Consider the following 19,236-nt stretch of genomic DNA (forward strand, 5'->3'; position numbering starts at 1 on the left):
AGGGAGCATGCTGCTTAGAGGTAACTGGGCCAGGAGATGCTACCCAGTAGATCCAGGCATAACGCTAATGTTCGACATACACCACGTTGTGCGAGGGGGGAACAAGATGGCTACAGAAAAGAGTCAAACATAGGCCATGTATGAAACAGTTACTCGCTGTTGCATCAGCAAAGTATTGATACGGCCATTATACAACGAAGTGTTTCGCTGCCTCCTTCATTAACTTCCATCCTTTCGCACTGGCAGCAATTTCTACCCGTCCTCATCGCAAATTTCCGCACATTTGATGTAGATCATAACGTTGAGACTGTGACTGGCATTCGTTCCCCAACAAGCCGACCATACAGCAAGTCGACCACCAGGCGCGCCTTCTCAGCATTCTCGATAGGCGAGCATCGACCTAAGCTTCCTTCTCAGCTTTAGCCATCTCGATGTCGGTCCTTGGCCAGAAATGGCTCAGGTCTCCCACCGGAAGAGAGACAGTAAGCCTCATCTCCGCCGCCATCATCACAAAACACATGTACCAACCTAGACAGCCGACAATGAACAAAAGCGCGCCACCGGTCTTGTCGCTCGTTAGTTGGAACCCTCAGTTTCCGAGGCCAAGGCTCAACACTTACAACTTGCAGGGTATGGGCATTGTCATAGTCGCCCTTGCTCACTTTCCAGTATGCTCCGCTGAGGATCCAGGCGGCAATGCTGACAAACAAGAAGATGGCAGCAAAGACGACATTAGTCTTTAGCGTAAAGATGAAATAGGTGAACAGCGCAAAGCCCCAGACGATCAAATATAGTGCGATGACGGCGTTATATTCTTTACTCACGGCTCCCGCAACGGCATTGGTTCCAGAAGTCGAGTATGGCGCTGCAAGCCCGAGGGTTGGCAGTTGTAGCATGCCAAAGCTCAGCCAGAATACGGCAAAGAGACCGCACACCATCATGGAGAAGAAATTGCCCATGATCCATTCGAAGATGACAGTCAAGACGAGCAGGACAGGACCAACGAAGAAGAAAATTCCACTTTGCAGTATCAGCACGTTCAACCATCCTGATCGGACCTTCTCGAGACACCAATGATGCGAACTTACACAACTGGTGAAAGACCTTCGGCGCCACCCCAGCCCATCATGACCATTGCAAAGGTCATGGTGGAGATAACGAAGCTACTCGTATCAGCACATGGTGTTCTATCCTTAGGTTGTTCCATTCTCACCCGACGAAACCGAGGGGAGTTGGATTGGCAAAACGTTTTATGTTGTCTCCGGCATGGGGAACTTTGGGAGTAAGATAGAGCTGCCGTACTTCTTAGTGTCCTAGTCTCGAACACCTCAGTCTTTTCTGTTTGGATCTCACTTACCTTCTCAAACAGCTCGGGACTGATGGAGATGGCTCCAGCTGAGACGGTGTGTGTCAAGCTTGGCTTCTCTTCAATGAGGTCCCGATCCGGAGGAGTCGATGCTTCTGCTGCGGACGACATGCTGAACTGGTACTATGGAAAGTTTGCAGGGTGAATTCGGATTGCTGCGTGGAAATGTAGGTAAGAACACAGGTGCTGGGGAATAGAAGCGACCGCACACAGGGCCGGGCCATCCTTCTCCTCTTATTCCTTTCCACCCACAACCATCCCATGCGGACTTCAGGGCAGGCGAGATGGCAACGTGGGGCTCAGGGCTCGACGACGACCAGGTGTCGTGATCCATGGGAAGGGCAATTTCTTAGGTTTGTCCGTTGGCTGAGCCATGTCTGCGATTGGATGCTCTCGGCGAAAAAAATAGTCCCATTTCGTAGGATTCGGCTTTTGGCTGAAGGCGCGTGGTTCGAGTGAGAAGGATTAGCTATAAGCTAGTCTGTCCTTGCTGAGAATGCCTGGAGGCCTCGGAGGCGGTGAATGGGAGACTTCTGGACAGGGGAGGCACAAGCTCAATGTCAGCGGACTGTGGACATTAGTGTTGGGCACAATTCTCCAACTCCAGGACGATGTCCAGGGCACGCTGGACTGCACGAATGGAACAACCCCGCAAAGACACCGCGGAGGAAGAGCCAGTGAGACGAAAGCGCAACGAGAAAAGACCTGGTGAGCGTTTGGGATCAGTCACGGCGTCTCGTACACTTGTTTTGTTGCCAGTGCCTCGTGTGGAGCTCTTTGTCAGTGGAGCGGCATTTCCAGACCAAGACTGAGGAGATGAAGGGATACGAGCAAAGCTTCATCTCATCCATGGCCCATGGGGTAGCCCACAGGTCGATTCCCCGCAAAATTCAGGACTGATGAATGCTGGGGCTCCCTCAAGGTTGGTTGCTGCTGGTAGGGGTCGTTCCCCGGATAGAGACTAGCATTGTACGGGGCTGCCGGTGATTCGATGGTCGCACCAGTTGACTTGCAAGCGAGATGTTAGCATCAATTCTGGTCCTAGTAAAAGACAAGGCCGCAATTTGGAATCATCTGCCGAACGGTGGTGCAGAGACGTTGTGGCGGGCACCCAAACGCATCACTGAATCGGCCAGAGGTTGATGAGTGGAAGGCCATGCGTCTGGTTATGCATTGATCATAAATCAGTCGTCCCTTTATGCTTTGCTGCCAAGGACCACAGAGGCGATACCAGGATCGGAACCAGCTCGAGACGCCGTCGCCATGCGAGTATACTTAAAGGGGCCCAAGGGGGACTATCAGACACCATGGATCGATGCCTGGGACCAGAAAGAGAAGATCTTCCACATGAGCAGTCGCGGCGACTTCGGCTATAGCTGGACATCGGCCATAGTCGAGACGACTTGATCCGAGAGCGACGACCGACGAGCGACATCGGAAGACGACGAATCTGCTATCGGCAGCGAGCTCGACACGTTCCGGAGGGCTCATTGCAGCCTCGTTAGGCGTATGCGAGTCCTTCATTGCGCCAGTTCCAAGGGCACAACTTTTCTCGATGGTCAGTTCGAACAAAGCCTGATGCGCAAAGACAGGCCGTGAGAGAATAAAAGGTGCCCATGACAACTGCTGGCGTTTGTTCTTCTCGGGTACTCTACCGCGCTCCACGGCATCTCTACCCTAGTAGCCTTGCTTATCGGCGGCCCGCGCCCTCTGACGCCTGCATCATCGACGCTCAAGAGTCGATGCCTATAATGGCCTGGCTCAGGGACCTTCGCGGCAAATCGGCACCGGATCGTCTTTTCGGTCACATCCCGACCACACGCAATAGCGATATGAACGGAAGTCTGTTTTGTACGAAGAGATTCGCAATCCTCCAAACGCTATCCATAGTCACTGCCTGTACGAAACTCCACAGCCATCTCTTCTGCTGGTGAAAACACTGTTGTCACCTTGAATATGTCTCTCACCGTTGACTTAGACGACTTACCTTCGAGATGGCAGCCTCTGTTCCTCCAGACCTGGAAGCGCAGAAAATCACCGAATCCCAGGTCCCCGAGGAGCAGGTGGTTCGGCAAGAGAAGACGGTAGATGATGAGTTTATCGTCAAATGGGACGGCGATGATGACCCAGAAAATCCTCAAAACTGGTCAACCTCATTTAAATCATGGGTAACGGCTCAATTGAGCATGCTGGCCTTCACGGCCAGTCTCGCGTCCAGCATCATTTCGCCCGCTAACCCGACCATTGCCGCATATGTCGGAGTGAGCGAGGATGCGGTGGTCTTGAATGTATCACTATACGTGTGAGTGTGGATTCATTCCATCGACCAAAGAACCTCGACTCCGCTGACTGTCTTTTTTCCAGCATTGGTTTTGCTTTGGGGCCGTTAGTATGGGCACCATGTTCGGAGATTTGGGGACGGAGAGTGTCCATCCTGCCGGCCATGTTTTGTCTGGCGCTGTTTTCTATTGGAACGGCGACAAGTCGGAATGCAGCATCCGTCTTCATCACTCGTTTCTTCGGCGGTGTGTTTGGCTCGTCGGCTGTCAGTAACGTGAATGCCGCCTTGGGAGATATCTGGTCACGAGAGGCCCGAGGCACCGCTGTTTCATTATACGCCATTTGTGTCGTTGGAGGACCGACGTTGGGCCCGACGATCGGGGCTGCAATCCTGACCAATCCACACCTGGGATGGCGGTGGACGGAATACATCACAGCCATCATCAACTTCGCCGTCGTTGCGCTGACATTCTTTTGCATGCCGGAAATGTACCCTCCGGTGGTGCTGAAGCGCAAAGCCCAAAGACTCCGCAAGGAAACCGGCAACGACAAACTCTACCATCCTCATGAACGCCTGAAGCTCGACCTCAAATCGATAGTGACCAAGCAGCTCTCGCGGCCACTGAAGATGCTGTGCCTAGAACCCATGGTGACCTGCATCGCGTTCTACGCCAGTTTCGTCTACTCGATCCTCTACCTTACGCTGGAGGTCTTCCCGATCGTCTTTACCGAGGAAAGGAAGTACTCGCCTGTCGTGGCATCACTGCCGTTCCTCGGCCTGTTCGTCGGCGTCCTGTGCGCGTTGTGCATCAACCTGGGAAACCAACCCCGTTATATTCGTCAGTGTCGAGCCGCGAACGGGAGACCGGTCCCGGAAGCCCGCCTGCCCCCTTTGGCCATAGGGGCCGTTTTGATGGTGGTCGGGCTTTTCTGGTTCGGCTGGAGGGCTGCGCCGAGGTATTCATGGGTCCATCCCTGTGTTGCCGCCGTGTTGATTGGAGCCGGCTTCAACACGATATTCCAGCAATGTAAGTTTTCTCTCTCTTTTGCGTTAAGTTGAACCTTTGATGAGATGTCCTCCTACTCGCACTGGACTCCAATGCCACCTGTCCTTGACTTGCTGCACTTGGCTAACGTTTATTCAAATCTTCAAAAAAACAGGCATCAACTATCTTGTCGACGTTTACGGTCTTTACGCCGCCAGCGCGACAGCCGCAAATACCTTCCTCCGCAGTCTGATGGCCTTCGCCCTCCCGCTCGTTGCCAGGCCAATGTTTCACGGTATAGGTGTAGGTCCTGGCATGTCTATACTCGGCGGCGTGGCAGCGTTGATGCTTCCTGTACCGTTTCTGCTGATGAAGGTCAGCTTGCGACTGCGGAAGAAATCAAAGTTTGCCCCTGTGCCGGAAGATTAGAACTATACTGTACCCAAACAGATAGACATGATGACATTTAAAGATTATTGTTGCTCCTGCTGATGCTGCTGCTGCTATTCCGTTCATGGCTATAGGGACTCAGTCGTGACATCGTGTGTTAATTGGTGTGACTCTTACACGATCGTGGTTGCGATCGTGATCGTGATTGTCACTATGTACAGGTATGTACAAGGCGTGCACCTATGAATGCCACCCCCCCCCCCCCCCCCCCCCCCCTTTTTTTTTGTACCTTTTCCCGCCCGGGTATCGCATGCAACAGGCCACCAAAAGGTGTCAGTGCCATAAATGCTAATCACATGTTGTGATGCTGTGTAGTCATGCTGTGTTTTGGTTCTTTTTTTTTGGTCTTCTCTTCTGATCTTCTGGTTCTCCTGGTTTTGAGTTCTTCTGACCCTAGGTAGTCTCGACACTTCTACGCTTCTGCTCACCTCCGGATCTCTGTTCTTCTGGTCCTCTAGATTCAACACTCCTGTCCTTGTGCTCCCCTCAAAGAGAGAAGTAGACTCCCAGGTACCGGCGCTCTATGCATAATGCCCCAAAATGTTTCAAATGCCATACAACGCTATACAACGCTGTTTTCCTTTTCAAACCCCATGCATGTATGCTCTATGCCTCGTTTCCCACGTTTCCCTGTGCAGATTTCTCAATGTCATCGTCGTCGTAATCGTCGTCGTCGTCGTCGTCGTCGTATCGTCGTATCGTCGTCATCTTCTGGTTTTTAGTAATATCATGCATTCCCATGAGGAGGCGAGGCAAACCAGCGTTTAGGTGTGCGTGCGCGCGTGTGTCAGATAGATATCGATCCAATTCAGTTCAACCCAACCGAACCCAATCCACATGACTCATCTCGTACGACTCCCCTTCCCGCTCATGCCTTCACTACAAGAACTGATCTGTGCTTCGGCCTGCTCGGCTAATTCGACCATCAATGCCTGCGTTGATGGTCCCAGAAGGTCAAAATCGTCACTTGGGTTATCATGGTTGGTGTAGTAATGCTGTTTCGAAGGTTTGTTCCACGGAAGGACTCTTTTTGTGCGTTGTTTGGAGACGGCAGTTCGCGCGACGGACTCTGGTCGCTGAAAAGAGACTGAAGAGGTCGTCGTGTTGTTGTTGTCGTCGCGACTGTTCTTCTTACCCTCCCTTATCCGTGGATGCGCGGGAGCCGGAGGTGGCGCCATGATACCTTTGCCTTGTAGCGGTTCTCGCTTCGGGTTTGGAGTGTTGGTCTTATGGCGTGAATCGTTCTCCAGCGGTGTCACCACACCCGGTTTTGATGAAGATGGTTTTGTCTCGGTGGGCTGAGACCGTGGCGGAAGGGGAGGCTCAGGTCTAGCAAGCTGCGGCGGAGACGGGGTCCCGTGGCTCATTTGCTTCTCGAGACCGAGTGAGTGCTTGGGAACTTGAGGAAAACATCCATTCTCTGCAGTCTTGTCGGCGCTCGCTAAAGGCGTCGATATCTCAGCTTCGACCTCTTCTGCAAGAGCAATGAGGTCGTCTTCGTCAATCTCGTTGAAGCAGGACGTGAAGCTGTCTGAGAGATTACTCTGGGACTTGGGAAGTACTTTTGGCTTTTCTTCTTTGTCTGTGCAAGGCTGGCCTACTTCTGGACCACAAGATGGAGAACTCAATGTGACGGTTGAAGTCGGCGAACACAAATCAGCCGATGCTCCTCTCGGAGTGGTAGCTTGCTGATATTGGTCGTCATAGAGCTCCAACAGAGTTTCATCGTCTATGCCATCGGAGAAATCCTCTTCCTCGTCAACCTCATTTGTTGTTCGAGATAGATTTTCGTCAGATCCCTGATATTCCAAAGCCGTGGCATTTACACTGGAGTGGAGATTCGGGTCGTACTCAATATTCTTCGAACCAAAGTATGTCTCAACTGACGGACCGTCGTTGTCATGCACTTCGTTAGGTGTGTATGTCCGAATTTCAGGCTTACGCGCTTCGGTTTCAGATGCGGTCCGTGTCGGATTGTAGACTTTCCAAGGCTTGGTGTCATACACAAGCTTCCGTGATCCTGCGGATGGAACGTTCAGCTGAGCATGTTTTAGCTCGCTGAGCGCTGAGGATGGATTTGGCACATGTCTCAGTGAATTACTCTCTTCCGAGGCCGTGTTGCAGAGATGTGACTTTGAAAGGCTAGTGTTGCTGCTGGAATTCTCCTTCTCCAAAACACTTGGACAGGAGATACCGCTGGGGGATTTCACCTGTAGAACATTGCGCACGATGGTTGTATCAGCACCTGGTGTATGTCCAGTTGTCTTCGTCTCGCCCTGTGCTGGTTGATCATCCCCTTGCATGTTCCTGTTCTTTTCCTTGTGGTCTGTAGTCACATCTTTCGTATTCTTCTTGCTTGCTGCTACCGCATTCTGTCCAAAGAACTTGTTCAGCCTCGGCTGGCTCGCAGTGACCTTTCCCCAAGTGTCTTCAACTGTTATCCTGCCCTCTTCCAGCATCTTTTGTTTTACCGCGCGTTCTCTGGCCTCTTTCTGGTCTCTTTTTCGTTTGTTGTCCACTCTTTGTTTTTCTCTCTCCAGTTCTTTCTTCCTTTTTGCCTCGCGTTCATCGAAGCGGTCGGCCCTGGCCATCTGTGATGCAGTGTACTGAATGCCTATGCCTTCTTTCTTGTAGGCCTTCTTCGCCTCCTTGAGGGTCATGGGGGGTTTTGGAGGCCGCGGCATCTTGAACGGCAATCTGAGGAGCGTCACAGTCGTATGAGGTGTACTGAGCCATTGATGGCATCTCTTGTGGTGTTGTTGATGCTGTTCACGATCACAAACAAACAAAGCAGAAAAGGCACTTCACGTTCACTGACCTGCAAGCCGAAGATCTTCCGGTGCGAGGCTAGTGAGGCCGACCTCGGTTCGTGAATTCAACCCGCAAGGCTGGATGCTCCTTTAAGCCTGCAGCCAATCTCACTTTGGCCGGCAGGCGAAGAAGAGACAAGCAACACACTATCTCAAGTGGAGAAGAGCTGACTCTAGAGCTCGAGGCACGCGATGAGGAATACGCACATCGTCATGAATCCTGAGTGTCATTTGCAGACTCGGACTCGTCCTCGGACTCCATCTCATCGATAGGAAATGTAAGGATTGCAGCAATGCCACCCAATCCTTCCAGCCTCTTCCCGCTTTCGTGGTCGCTACTTAGAACCCGTACCTCGCCGCCTTCTTCTTTGCGGACTCTATCCACAAGTCTCACCCATCTCCTCCGAGTCGCTACGTCTTCACTTCTAAACAGTGCGTTGCTGATGAGAAGAACACCGCCTCCTCGACCGACCGCGCCCTTTTCGACCGAGGTCTCGACTTCTTTGGGCCCGTACCACGCCCGTCCGTCATCTTTCCTCAACATCGCAAAGAACTCATCCATCAATGCAGTCTCTCTTGCGTACTTCGTGTCCTTCAGTCTAGCCAACACCTCCGGACTCTTAAGCACCTCGTTCAGACTGTGCAGATGACCCGAACTGCTATGAATCACAACAAACGCCTTGCGCTTCAGTAACTCATTCAGAAGCTTATCCCCTCCCGTCATTGCAGTGCTCTTGATATAATCGAGAAAGCCAGATGCGGTGAAACCAGGACTGGCCAGTAAAATCGGAAAATGCGTAGTACTGTCGTTGTTCTGGATCAAGCCTTCGAGCTGTCTTGACAACGTATCCAACACTGTGCCAAAGAACTTTTCTAGACCCTTGTCATGATCTGCTGACCTCCCGGCTCCTGTGCGCTTCCTGGGTACTGAGACTTCGACTCTCTGTCGGAGCACCGTCTGGTATTGTGTGATAAAACATATATTCGCGAGGCCTTCTTGCATGACGACGGCCACCGCCTCGGTGCCTTTCGACGGATCGATCGCCTCCTCCAGTTGTGCTCGTGCAACGCTGTCCCATCCTTCGCCGCCATGCGGTCCTTCAACTTCTTTTTCGAGCGTGAAATTACGGTTCAATTCGAGATCGAGGGTGTGGAATTGTCCGATCTTCGTAAATCGATTTTCACGGGCAATCTGGCCAAGCACATGTAACTGTCCGGCCTGCGGATCAAAGTCCAGTGACTTCACTCGGATGGTCAGGTTTGTGTGCACCCGCTGGGATGATGTTGAGCCAGTTGAGGCGGATTCGGAGGTTACTCGACGTATGGCGGAGGCTGTCAGTAGGTCGGTCGGTCGGATGAGATTGAAGGCGTGCCACTGGGTAAAATTAGTACACACTTCGACAGATCTTCGAGAGTCGCTGCCGTACCATGTCTTCTGGTTCCTCCGGGCATAGCGTGACACTACCACTGCCGTTGTCATCAATATGGCGCTTGACGAGGCGCATTGTTTCCACAGGGTCGAGAAGTGCGCTCTTGACTTGGGTACGGGAGCAAGACTTCTCAATCGGAATTCACCTTCGCTGAATGCCCCTAAATAGGTTCCCAGCACAAATAGAGGAACGTGCTATGGGATGTCTTAAATTCACTGCTGGTGAGCCCTAACGGACTCGAGATATCTCAGATTCATACGGAATTTGGAGTCGAGGTCGCAGGTCCTCCACTATGACGCCGCGCTTTTAGGCACTTGTGGGGGCCGTTTCTGAAGATCTACCACTGGTGCCAAATGCTCGCTTCCGTACAAACAATTAGTAGTTGTTCACATCATTCATTTCTTTTACTATGATCATTTGATGCCCTTCTTTTTCCAGACATGACATTCACTGATGCAGCATGGGTATCGTCCAGCATTTGCCGAGCCTGAGCCGAGTTTGTATGCACGGTTGGACTCCACGAATGCATTGTCTAGGTATGCAATCAAAAACAAGGCGCCCTTCGATGTCGTGTTGGAGGCTGTTGACGGAATGGCTTCTCAACTAAAGAACTTCTTGTATGCATCCTTCTCCTTCTTGAGGCTCTCTTGCAGGCTCTTCTTGGTCTTGGCCAGTTCGCTCTTGATCGCGGCGTCTTCTGGAGCGAGCTTGGCCGCTTGCTCAAAGTCTTTCAGGGCCTCGTCCGCGTCCTTTAGCGCAACTCGCGCTTGACCTCTCCGGAAATATGCCTTTGCCTTGTCCGTGTCCTTTGCATCCTTCGGGATGGCATCAATCGCAAATCCAGCCCACTTCTGTGCCTCGGCGTATCGCTTGGCTTTGATGGCCAGGAGCGCTGAATTGCTGTGGAGGGTGAATCGAAGCGAGTCCATGTTGGCCTGAAGATCTTTGGGATCGTTCTCGTTTGCTGCAGGATACTCGTTAAGATATCTTAGGCCCTTTTGGTACTTTTCAATACCCGTCTCAATGTCACCGGCCTTGAATGCTTTGTTGCCGTACTCCTTGAGATCTAGAGCAATCTTGTAATATTCTTCGCCCTTGAGCTCGCCCTGGTCGTCGGGAAAGTCTTCATAGGGGTCCCCGGTAGCATCAGGCGCTTTCTGAGTGGCTGTGCTGTAATCGCTGCCTTCAAGCTGTCCGCAATCTGCCACCACAACGTCGCTCACGGGTTTGTCTGACTGCGTGGGCAGGTTTTCTATCTTGCGCACGATGTTTTTGCCGTTGATGACTTCTCCAAAAACAACATGTTTGCCGTCCAGATGAGGAGTGGGAACGGTGGTGACGAAGAATTGGGACCCATTTGTGCCTGCATATGTCAGTCTTCACCTCATGTCACTCCGGTTTGGCCTCTTTACCTGGTCCCGAGTTTGCCATCGACAAGAGGAAGGGTCGGTCATGCTTCAGCTCGAAATTCTCATCTGGGAACTTTTCTCCATAGATTGATTCTCCGCCAGTGCCATTGAATGCCGTGAAATCACCACCCTGGATCATAAAAGACTTGATCACTCGATGGAAAATTGACCCTAGTCCCGTCTTAGTTTTTAATCAACCAGCACAAGCTGAATCTCCCACCTTTGTAGCTCAGAGGCTTGCCAGACTTCCCTTCCCCCTTTTCACCAGTACAGAGTGCGCGAAAGTTCTCGGCAGTCTTTGGAACCACTACATTCATGGTTAGTCGACACGACGTCAGAACCGGAGGCATGGCAAGTTACCATCGTTGAACTGCGGGCACGTCAGATCATTTGCAATCTCTACAAGAAAACAGGGTTGCAACTTACCAGCTCAAAGACAATGCGGCCTTCTTGTCTGCCGCCAATTGTAATGTCGAAATAGACACGAGGTCTTCCTAGAGTCTGGGTTAGGCTGCGACCATGCGACACTGACTTCCCGGGCCAGGCTTACCACTCTTGGATTCTGCCATGGTGAGGTCGGCTCAGTGGGCTGACGGAGAGGTTGAGGACAGTGTGAATTCTGAACCGGACTGAGTATGTATTATATGTAGCGGACAGTGGTTAGGAATTGGAAGTCAGAGAATAGCACAGCTTTCGTTCACTGTAGTTTGGGCCTTGCACACAAAACTTCTTGAATGTTCCTTCGAAGCCCACTCAAGTTGCGGTGTTCGCGGGCAATTCAGCCAATCAGCGACCGAGGGTGCCTGAGGGGAAGCATGTGTACAGCGGGGAACACTCGGTCAAGTCGGGAAGGTATGGCGATCACCTTGTCATCTTGCGTCTGTCTACATAGTACTCCTCCGTACCTTCTTGCGTCCTAGGTACATAGGTATCTATCTAACTGAAACTCCTTAGATACCTGTGCCTTCCTTAACACGCATCTTTCCAAGTAAGCTCATCATGATGGCAGGCGCATTCCAACGGTAGGATACCATTTGATTCATCTTTTCTTCTTGTCTTTTGTCTCTTCGCACCAACATCTTCCCCTTGCATTGTACTTTGTAACAGCATTTTGCTCAAAGCATCTGTTTACTGCAATCTTCTTACTCTAGCACCGATACCATGGCATCGTCCGGATCTCCAAACTTCACTCCTGGCGAGTCATCCGCCTCTGGTTCTTCTTCTGCGATTCCTGCGCTCGCTTCAGCCTCTGGCCCAGTCGACGCTGATGGGATCTCACCAATTCCTCCGACGGAGCCTCAACCGGCTCCTCTGCCAGAAAATCCATCGGCCGAGACGACCGAGGAAGGCCATGTTTTCGTTGTACGCATGAATGACCCTGACCTGAATATTCATCACCTGAACCAATTCGACTGGCTTCGACGTGACAGGGTCATCATTCAGTTTGACCCCTCTTTTGATTCACCCAACCCTGACAGGACTCACATGATGGACTGGGACAATCGCCATGTCTGTATGATCCCCTTGGTGCGGCGTGGAGTGAATATCGGAGAAGCACTAGAATATATTCTCGGGGCCTTTGTCGATTCTGGTCGTCTTGCTATCAAGCTGAAGTTTGGCAATTGCTAGCTACGAGCCAGACAAGGGGCAAGGACTGTTGATGGTCCGCCAGTGTGCGTTCACTTTGATGAATCTGACTTTCAAATATAACTATACTGATCTTCTTTCTTGCAGATACAAAGCCATACCAGTCTGGCGCCTTGACCAAGTCGCTGCACTCCTCGCTGCCTTTCACTGGATAAACCCAGAATCGGTACAGAGAAACATGCTCGGCAACCGTCTCTTCTGGCCCTACGTCTGCCTGCCCAAGATTGCAGTGAGATTGAATGGCACCTGGGAAGAATCCTTGCAAAGTCAGACCACGACGGAATTGGCACCCATGGAGATCAGGGAATCGGTCTGGAATCGCTGCCACAGCCTCTTGCAAGAGGCATATGCTACCGGTCAGTTTGGCATCTGAGAGCATGTCAGTCGCGTACTGACCACCATTCTTGACTTTCAGGTCGTGTCCCGGAAATCCCATACGGAGCCGAAACAAGCTGGGAATGTCTACCTCTCCAATTGTTGAAGGAGGTCTACGTAGTCGATGAACTTCATAGTACAGACTGGCAACGCCAATATGTGACGCCTGTGGACGAACTTCCATCACGTCCACCTTATGTCGAGATCAATGATGGAGCCGATATGACGATCCCCGAGAGCGATTCAGAGCACATGTACATGGTCCCTCCTCCTGACGTCAACCTGGGAGAGTGAATCATGTTGGCGACACTGAGTCGCGGAATAAGGAACATCGTCGAACAATGAAATGCGGTTTAAGGTTGTTTGAAGGTTCTTGCTTTTGTTGCACGGTTTATGTTGAGACAGGGTGTTGGCTCGCGTCTTTTTGACCTACACCTACTTCGTAGAGCCTGTCATTGTATGGCTGGCAGCTTTTTGTGTGCTGTTGTCGGCTACACATTAGGTTTATTCTCTTCACAGTCAAGCACCAATAAAGTTCACATTCCTTCCATCGTTCTTGTACTCCTCAACCATAACAGCTGATGTTCTGAATTTGGTCTGCCAAGACAGGACCCATCACAGGTGAATGTCACCCAGGCAGAACTTGGGAACGACATCCGCATTCCTTTATGAATATTTGGTTCCTACGACGACGACGTCTCTTCTAACGGCAGCTTTGCGGCGCCATCCGGGGTGGCAGATAATAACTCTCAGCCCTGAGAGCCAAGACCATCTGGAACGGGCGCTCCGAGTCTGTAAAGCTGCAAGTCCCTTTGAGTCGGGTATTATACTTTTTCGTATAATCGAGATGCAGGTTGAGAAGAGCATGTTTCAGCCACTCTCCAGTCCAACCCGTTCTTGTATGTCGATGTTGTGCTTGAGGTATGTATCCCTCTTTTACAGTTTTAACGACTACATTAGTGACTTATAGTGCCGGTTCACGACCTCAGCTGCTTCTCAGGACGCCCCAAAAACTAGCTGCTCTGTTGCTCTGGTTGCCCTTCTGATAAGTTATACGTACCAAAGTGGGTAGCCGATGCTAAAACGCCTCTTCACTCGTACCCGTACCCGAACTCGACACAAGATATGGTTGTACTGATAGGTTGTGGCGGTTGGTCTTGACTCTTGCTTGTGGCTCGCATTCCAGTCAGTTAGCGGATTAGCGAGTGATTCGTTTGACGTCCTTGTCTACCTACGACTTGTGAACGAACTCGGTCGCTGGACTCCGCCCTGGATTCGTCCCCATCGATGTTTTGCGTGTCACACAGAATCAACTGACTCCGATCGTGCAGGTAACAAAGATGTGTATGACTTACGCTGACCGTCTCGACGTACAGAGTCTCGTAAGAGGAGAAGTTCCAACATAGCATTACGGATCACATATTATTGTACCGAACACGTTCGTTCGTTTCGGTTTTCCGACGGAGAAGTAGCAGCAGCAGCAGCAGTAGGGGCAATAGTCTAACATCAAAATCACTCGATGAAGAACAGTCACATGGCGTATAGGCTCACAGCACCCAGCGTATCTTACCTAGGTAAATAATGCAGAACTGAGAGCTTGTAGAGTTCACCCTGTCGCATCATTCTCCAACGTCTACAGCAGAAATACGGAGTGACCGGCACGACCCGTGCTTCACGAACAGGACAAAGAGGTTCAGCGAACGGAGAAATTACTCTTCTTGTAGGTATGGAGTACTGATGACTGTGGTTACACTAGCAGTGCAGAGTACAATAGGTCAGAGTTAGCAATCGGCAATGCTCATCAAGGCTGGACTGGGTACTCAGATGAACCGTCGAGCACCAACGACGACGACGACGACGATGCGTGCTAAGCTGGAAAGAGAAAACAAGACCGTTGAATCGTGCGTCGGTGGGTTTACCTTTGTACAGATACAGTATTCGATCAACTAATTAAAAACCCGCAATTGCGGTCCCCGGCGGATAGAATGCACAATTTATTATGTATCGCCGTTTCAGAATTCGCAGATCTTGTTTTGCCCACCCAGGAAGTGTCTGTACAACAGGGTATTATTTCCTTCCTTGCTTCCTTCTTCTTCCGTACTCCGCGACAAGTTTCCAGATCGTCGCGATCGCAGGTCCCTTTTCATACAACTAAAAATTGGACCGTCTACGAGTAGATATTTCTTCGAGTTCGCTGTGTGCCAATCAATCACCGGTGTCCGAAAGACGGTCCTTGTACATACGAGTACTGCAGTATGCGTCTCCTCCCCTACACCCACAACCCTGCAGTCACTTAGAAGCATTGTACGAAGTACTGTCCAGGGCTGGTCCTTGTAAAAGCAGCGGCGACGACAAGGGGGTCGGTGGGATAGTCACTGCAATTTTACCTCGTCAAACGTCCAAACATGTTCTCACGCGACAACGCCGACCAACCTGGAGAGAAATTATGGTCGACTTAGTTACTGCCCTGAAATTTCCCTCGTGCTCGAATCTGAATCTTGACCCCTACCACTACAATATGTGCTCCCACTCCGTACGGATAGTTACTCCATACTAGTTAGTTCCGGTCTCACATCTACTCGGAAACGTTGTGTATCGGGTAGACTGTGGTTACTCCATACACTCACAAGTTCAAACAAAACACAAATGCCCGAACAGCGAACGTGGAAAGTAAGTCAAACCCTGTAACTTTGGACCAGTGACCGGCGACCGGCGACGCACTTCGTCATAGCTTGAGAATATCCTCGTAACGTTGTCGTCCCCCATGCTATCGCACGCACATATCGTACAGGCTTACGGCACGAATGCGACCCTGCCATCGTTTAGATGCGCGCAAACTAGTGAGGAACAGGTAGTGAGCGGCGGATGGCGAACTACTGTCCGAGGTCATGTATGTACCTAAGCAAGTACGGAGGCTACTGTAGTGCACTCGTGGCCAGTAAGCCTGCACCGTACAGCAGTAGGTAGTATGTATACCGAACCGACTGGGGGCTGTTGCAGGAGATAGATTCCGTCGGCCCGTTTGGGATCGTGCATGCATGCATGCATGCACGCAGCATGCTACACTGCGACCGACCAAGTAGTAGAAAGACGAACAGTATGGACGGAGCACGGGGGTTACGGGGAGGAACTACCCATGGAACAGAGAGACAACCTTTTTCTGCATTTGAGAAGGAGGAGGAGGAGGATGAGTGAGTGTGTGCCCGTCTAATCACGAGTACTGCCGTAGGTGTCTGGCTCCTCCGTGTCACCGAACTTATGAGAGTACGGAGCAAAAATTGGACAGTCCGAGGTCGATCCTACGTGTCGCTCCACCTAACCTAGGATAAGACACTACGACTCCGTGTACCGACCATCTCATCACGCCGTGACCCCGAGAATGTGTAACGAAACAGAAGAGGGGGGAGAGAGAGAGAGAGAGAGAGAGAGAAGCGAAGAGAGGGAAGGAAGAAGGCAGGAAGGGAGGCATGCAGCAGATTCGGTAGATTCGGTAGATTCAATGAATGTTGGGGGTGAATATCGGTGCCGTTGTCAATGGTTTCATGTCGGCGAAACAACATTTATGCAGACTCTGAGATGTTGTACCAGCCTACTACTACTGCTGCTCGATACTCGTATCGCTATTCCCTTCCCAGAGGCCGGAACACCACCCAAGGAACCTACATACCTACTGTAGGTACGGAACATCTACTGTCATAACAACGGATGTGATGGCTCTACGAAGAGCGTGGCTTGGGTATTACGGGTAGATGCTCTCCAGTTGCTCTGTTGTTGATATGTTTTGTCCCGGGAGCAATTCCCACCATCCAAGACAAAAAAAACAATAATCTGAAACTTTGCAATCTGGCGTTCGGTCTGGCAGGTGATAACCGTGGCCCTGGCCCTGGACGAGTTGTAAACTTCTCCATTATTGATATTATTGATATTATTACTACTCGTATTGATCACTGAACGGATGACGAACTGACCAGGCTTCCCCAGAATTTCTCTGGCGCCACGAAACCAACCTCCGGTGACCAGCGACGCTAAGACCCCCGATCGGTGCAACACTCGCCGTTGACCGACGACCCCAATCTAGATTTGATGTTTTATCAAACTTAGTGCCTTTCGCTTGTTGACTTGCCCTTTTTTCCCCCCCCCTGCTACTGTAGGCGAAAGGAAGCCGGAGACGGTACTGTGGTAGACAGGACGGCGATAAAGTCTGTCGGGTCCGAGTAGTCTTCTCTGACTCGTACTGCTTGTAGACGTCATCGCCCTGCACTTGCCACCGACCGGAGTACTGTAGTGTGTACTCTGGACGAGTAGTGTGCACTTTGTACGGGGTACCTAGTCACCTGCGCAGGTACCAGGACAAACCGAGGCGAGCTTCAAAGTTGACTTTGCGAGAGGCAGAGCCAATCCAATACTCTGGTACCCGACTATGACGTCCTTTGGTGGTTAAGCGAGCCCCGGAGTTGTTTGTAGAACTCCTCGCTTTGCAGTCACATGAATGTTGTACGGTACTAGGGAGAACGAATGAGTGTCTCGAAGCCCCCAGGCCCAGTGACCACAATGCGCCACACACTTGACGAATGCATGTCGGAGAGAAAATGAGTAATTGCAACTGCCAGCCACCAGATATTGCGTACACAAAAACATGGCGGCCAGGATGGCTCATCGCAATCATCATGGGAGTCAAGCCGCCACCATAATCAAAGCCAGCAGGTGTTGAGAGAAAAGACTCGCAGTGTCAGGTGTGTGCGTTAGATTTCTTCCCATGACGCCATTCTTTGTTTCATTGGCCAGGAACAGGAAGCAGATCGGCGTCGGCGCGCCGACTCTCCGTCCGCCGATTGACGGGCCACTAGATAACATGCTTGGCACCGGTCGAGGACAGAGCAGCCAATCGCCGCATGAGCCGCGCGCCAAATGGCAAATCAGAGGAACGGATGTTCAAGATGAGACATGCAGACCTGGCTTCAAGAGTAGAACTTATTGGTAAAGCTCGTGCCAGTGCTCCGAGTACTCTGTATCGTTGCGAACGAGTACTCCGGAAAGCAGGAGAGAGACGACGGATGGGGGCACCGGCGAAGGGATCATCATAAAGCATAGACACTCGACAGCCAGTGGGTGAAGCGATCGACCTCTCAGGGCCTCAACAAACATATCCTTCCATGTGTGCGGAGCCGTAACTGGGCCCATTATCAAGCATGGCCGACGTCCTACTGTATATCCGTACCCCGTAAAACGAACTATTGATCTTTGGGCATCGGAACATCCCTTCTGAATCAAGTTCGTTCTGAACGAGACAGAGTTCAAACTGCAAACTCAGTGGCAGGCAACCAAAAAGTACCGTCTCGTTATATGTTGCTCACTATCGCAGCCGTCGGCGCCGACATTCTCCCCGGCTCAGATTTTGACCATGGTCGTGGGAATCGTGGCTGTCCCGCTAATCTTGTTGACGTGACCACCGAACGCCTTCCAGCGTGCAAGCGAGTCCCCGTGGTATTTGTGTATTCGTGTGGCGCGGTACTCGTTGCGCCGTTGAATACGTCGTTCAGTAGTACAGACTAAGTCAAAGTATGCATGGGCAGCAAGCCAAAGTCCTTTCGAAGACAGAGTAAAAGTTGGCACTGGCTAAGTAATGCTACATTTGACTCGTACCTTGCATGTGTAGCATCACTCGGGTCTATGCGCAGTAGCGACTGCTGATCGCTTCTACTATTCGTACGGCGGCCAGGCAGTCCCTCAGGTGCGTCCGGCGATGGCGAGGGGCTGCGGCCCACGACGACAAGCACTCGGCCAAGGATATGCAAAATGGCGTCCCCCTTCGGCGTTGCGTAGAAGAGACATCGACAGGCTTGACGAGATGGTGTGGCTGGCCTGCCAGACTCGGTCGACTGCGAGGACCATTCAGCTCGCCATGCGTTGCCATGATGACTGAACGATAATCGAGCAGGTAAACGCAGCCACCTCAGCCATAGCGGCCGGTTCGGGACAATCGTAATCCAACAAAAGTCGCTTGAGGCGTCGCTGACGCTGTACGAGGAACGACCACGGGCGGCGGAAGGCAGGCTGAGAGCAAAGCGTGTTCGCTGGACCAGCCGTGACTCGGCATGCGCGAGACGGCCGAAGTTTTTTAGAAGGAATGCGCTGCGCTCTGGCGCTCTGGCGCTTTGAGTCAAGAGGCTCCTTGGGGGACTAGACTGCGAAGGTTCTAGCGGGAGGCTGTCACCTCACGGCGTGGGCGTCGAGCTGCATGGACAGGGTCACCAGGGGGCCCAGAGTTTGTTGTGCTTGCGTGAGCAGGGGGGCAGGGTTGATCCCAGCTGGCCGAGAGTGGAACCACGGCGACTGTGGGTGCCGTGTCACCAGCAGGCGAGCCCTGTGCCGGGGGGAGGTTTGCGCGTCAGGTGAAGGGAATGCGGCCTCTACTCCACGCAGACGCCGTACGAGTTACGAGAAGGGCTCGTCAAATAATGCCATGGCTTCTGGCCACGCAAA

General features: G+C 51.7%; 6 protein-coding genes across 6 annotated transcripts; 2 read left to right on the forward strand and 4 right to left on the reverse strand.

The window, feature by feature from the left end:
• Window positions 1-400: 400 nt before the first annotated feature.
• Window positions 401-1,477, reverse strand: PV08_10364 (uncharacterized protein; the record flags this gene model as incomplete). Its single annotated transcript, XM_016384679.1, has 5 exons — window positions 401-565; window positions 621-1,020; window positions 1,089-1,163; window positions 1,214-1,293; window positions 1,358-1,477. The coding sequence occupies 5 exons, from the start codon at window positions 1,475-1,477 to the stop codon at window positions 401-403; spliced, it is 840 nt and encodes a 279-aa protein (XP_016231281.1).
• Window positions 1,478-3,360: 1,883 nt separating this feature from the next.
• PV08_10365 (uncharacterized protein) lies at window positions 3,361-5,061 on the forward strand (the record flags this gene model as incomplete). The annotated part of the gene is made up of 3 exons (XM_016384680.1): window positions 3,361-3,668; window positions 3,731-4,674; window positions 4,808-5,061. The coding sequence occupies 3 exons, from the start codon at window positions 3,361-3,363 to the stop codon at window positions 5,059-5,061; spliced, it is 1,506 nt and encodes a 501-aa protein (XP_016231282.1).
• Window positions 5,062-5,924: 863 nt separating this feature from the next.
• Window positions 5,925-7,766, reverse strand: PV08_10366 (uncharacterized protein; the record flags this gene model as incomplete). The annotated part of the gene is made up of 1 exon (XM_016384681.1): window positions 5,925-7,766. The coding sequence occupies one exon, from the start codon at window positions 7,764-7,766 to the stop codon at window positions 5,925-5,927; it is 1,842 nt and encodes a 613-aa protein (XP_016231283.1).
• Window positions 7,767-8,103: 337 nt separating this feature from the next.
• Window positions 8,104-9,397, reverse strand: PV08_10367 (mRNA surveillance protein pelota; the record flags this gene model as incomplete). The annotated part of the gene is made up of 2 exons (XM_016384682.1): window positions 8,104-9,267; window positions 9,320-9,397. The coding sequence occupies 2 exons, from the start codon at window positions 9,395-9,397 to the stop codon at window positions 8,104-8,106; spliced, it is 1,242 nt and encodes a 413-aa protein (XP_016231284.1).
• Window positions 9,398-9,921: 524 nt separating this feature from the next.
• Window positions 9,922-11,300, reverse strand: PV08_10368 (peptidyl-prolyl cis-trans isomerase D; the record flags this gene model as incomplete). The annotated part of the gene is made up of 6 exons (XM_016384683.1): window positions 9,922-10,685; window positions 10,735-10,902; window positions 10,952-11,038; window positions 11,092-11,101; window positions 11,158-11,225; window positions 11,282-11,300. 6 exons carry the CDS (start codon window positions 11,298-11,300, stop codon window positions 9,922-9,924), a joined length of 1,116 nt encoding a protein of 371 aa, XP_016231285.1.
• Window positions 11,301-11,892: 592 nt separating this feature from the next.
• On the forward strand, window positions 11,893-13,047 carry PV08_10369 (uncharacterized protein; the record flags this gene model as incomplete). The annotated part of the gene is made up of 3 exons (XM_016384684.1): window positions 11,893-12,344; window positions 12,466-12,734; window positions 12,794-13,047. The coding sequence occupies 3 exons, from the start codon at window positions 11,893-11,895 to the stop codon at window positions 13,045-13,047; spliced, it is 975 nt and encodes a 324-aa protein (XP_016231286.1).
• Window positions 13,048-19,236: the final 6,189 nt, after the last annotated feature.

The sequence above is a fragment of the Exophiala spinifera genome, assembly GCF_000836115.1.
Source record: "Exophiala spinifera strain CBS 89968 unplaced genomic scaffold supercont1.8, whole genome shotgun sequence".
Classification (NCBI taxonomy): Eukaryota; Fungi; Ascomycota; class Eurotiomycetes; order Chaetothyriales; family Herpotrichiellaceae; genus Exophiala; species Exophiala spinifera.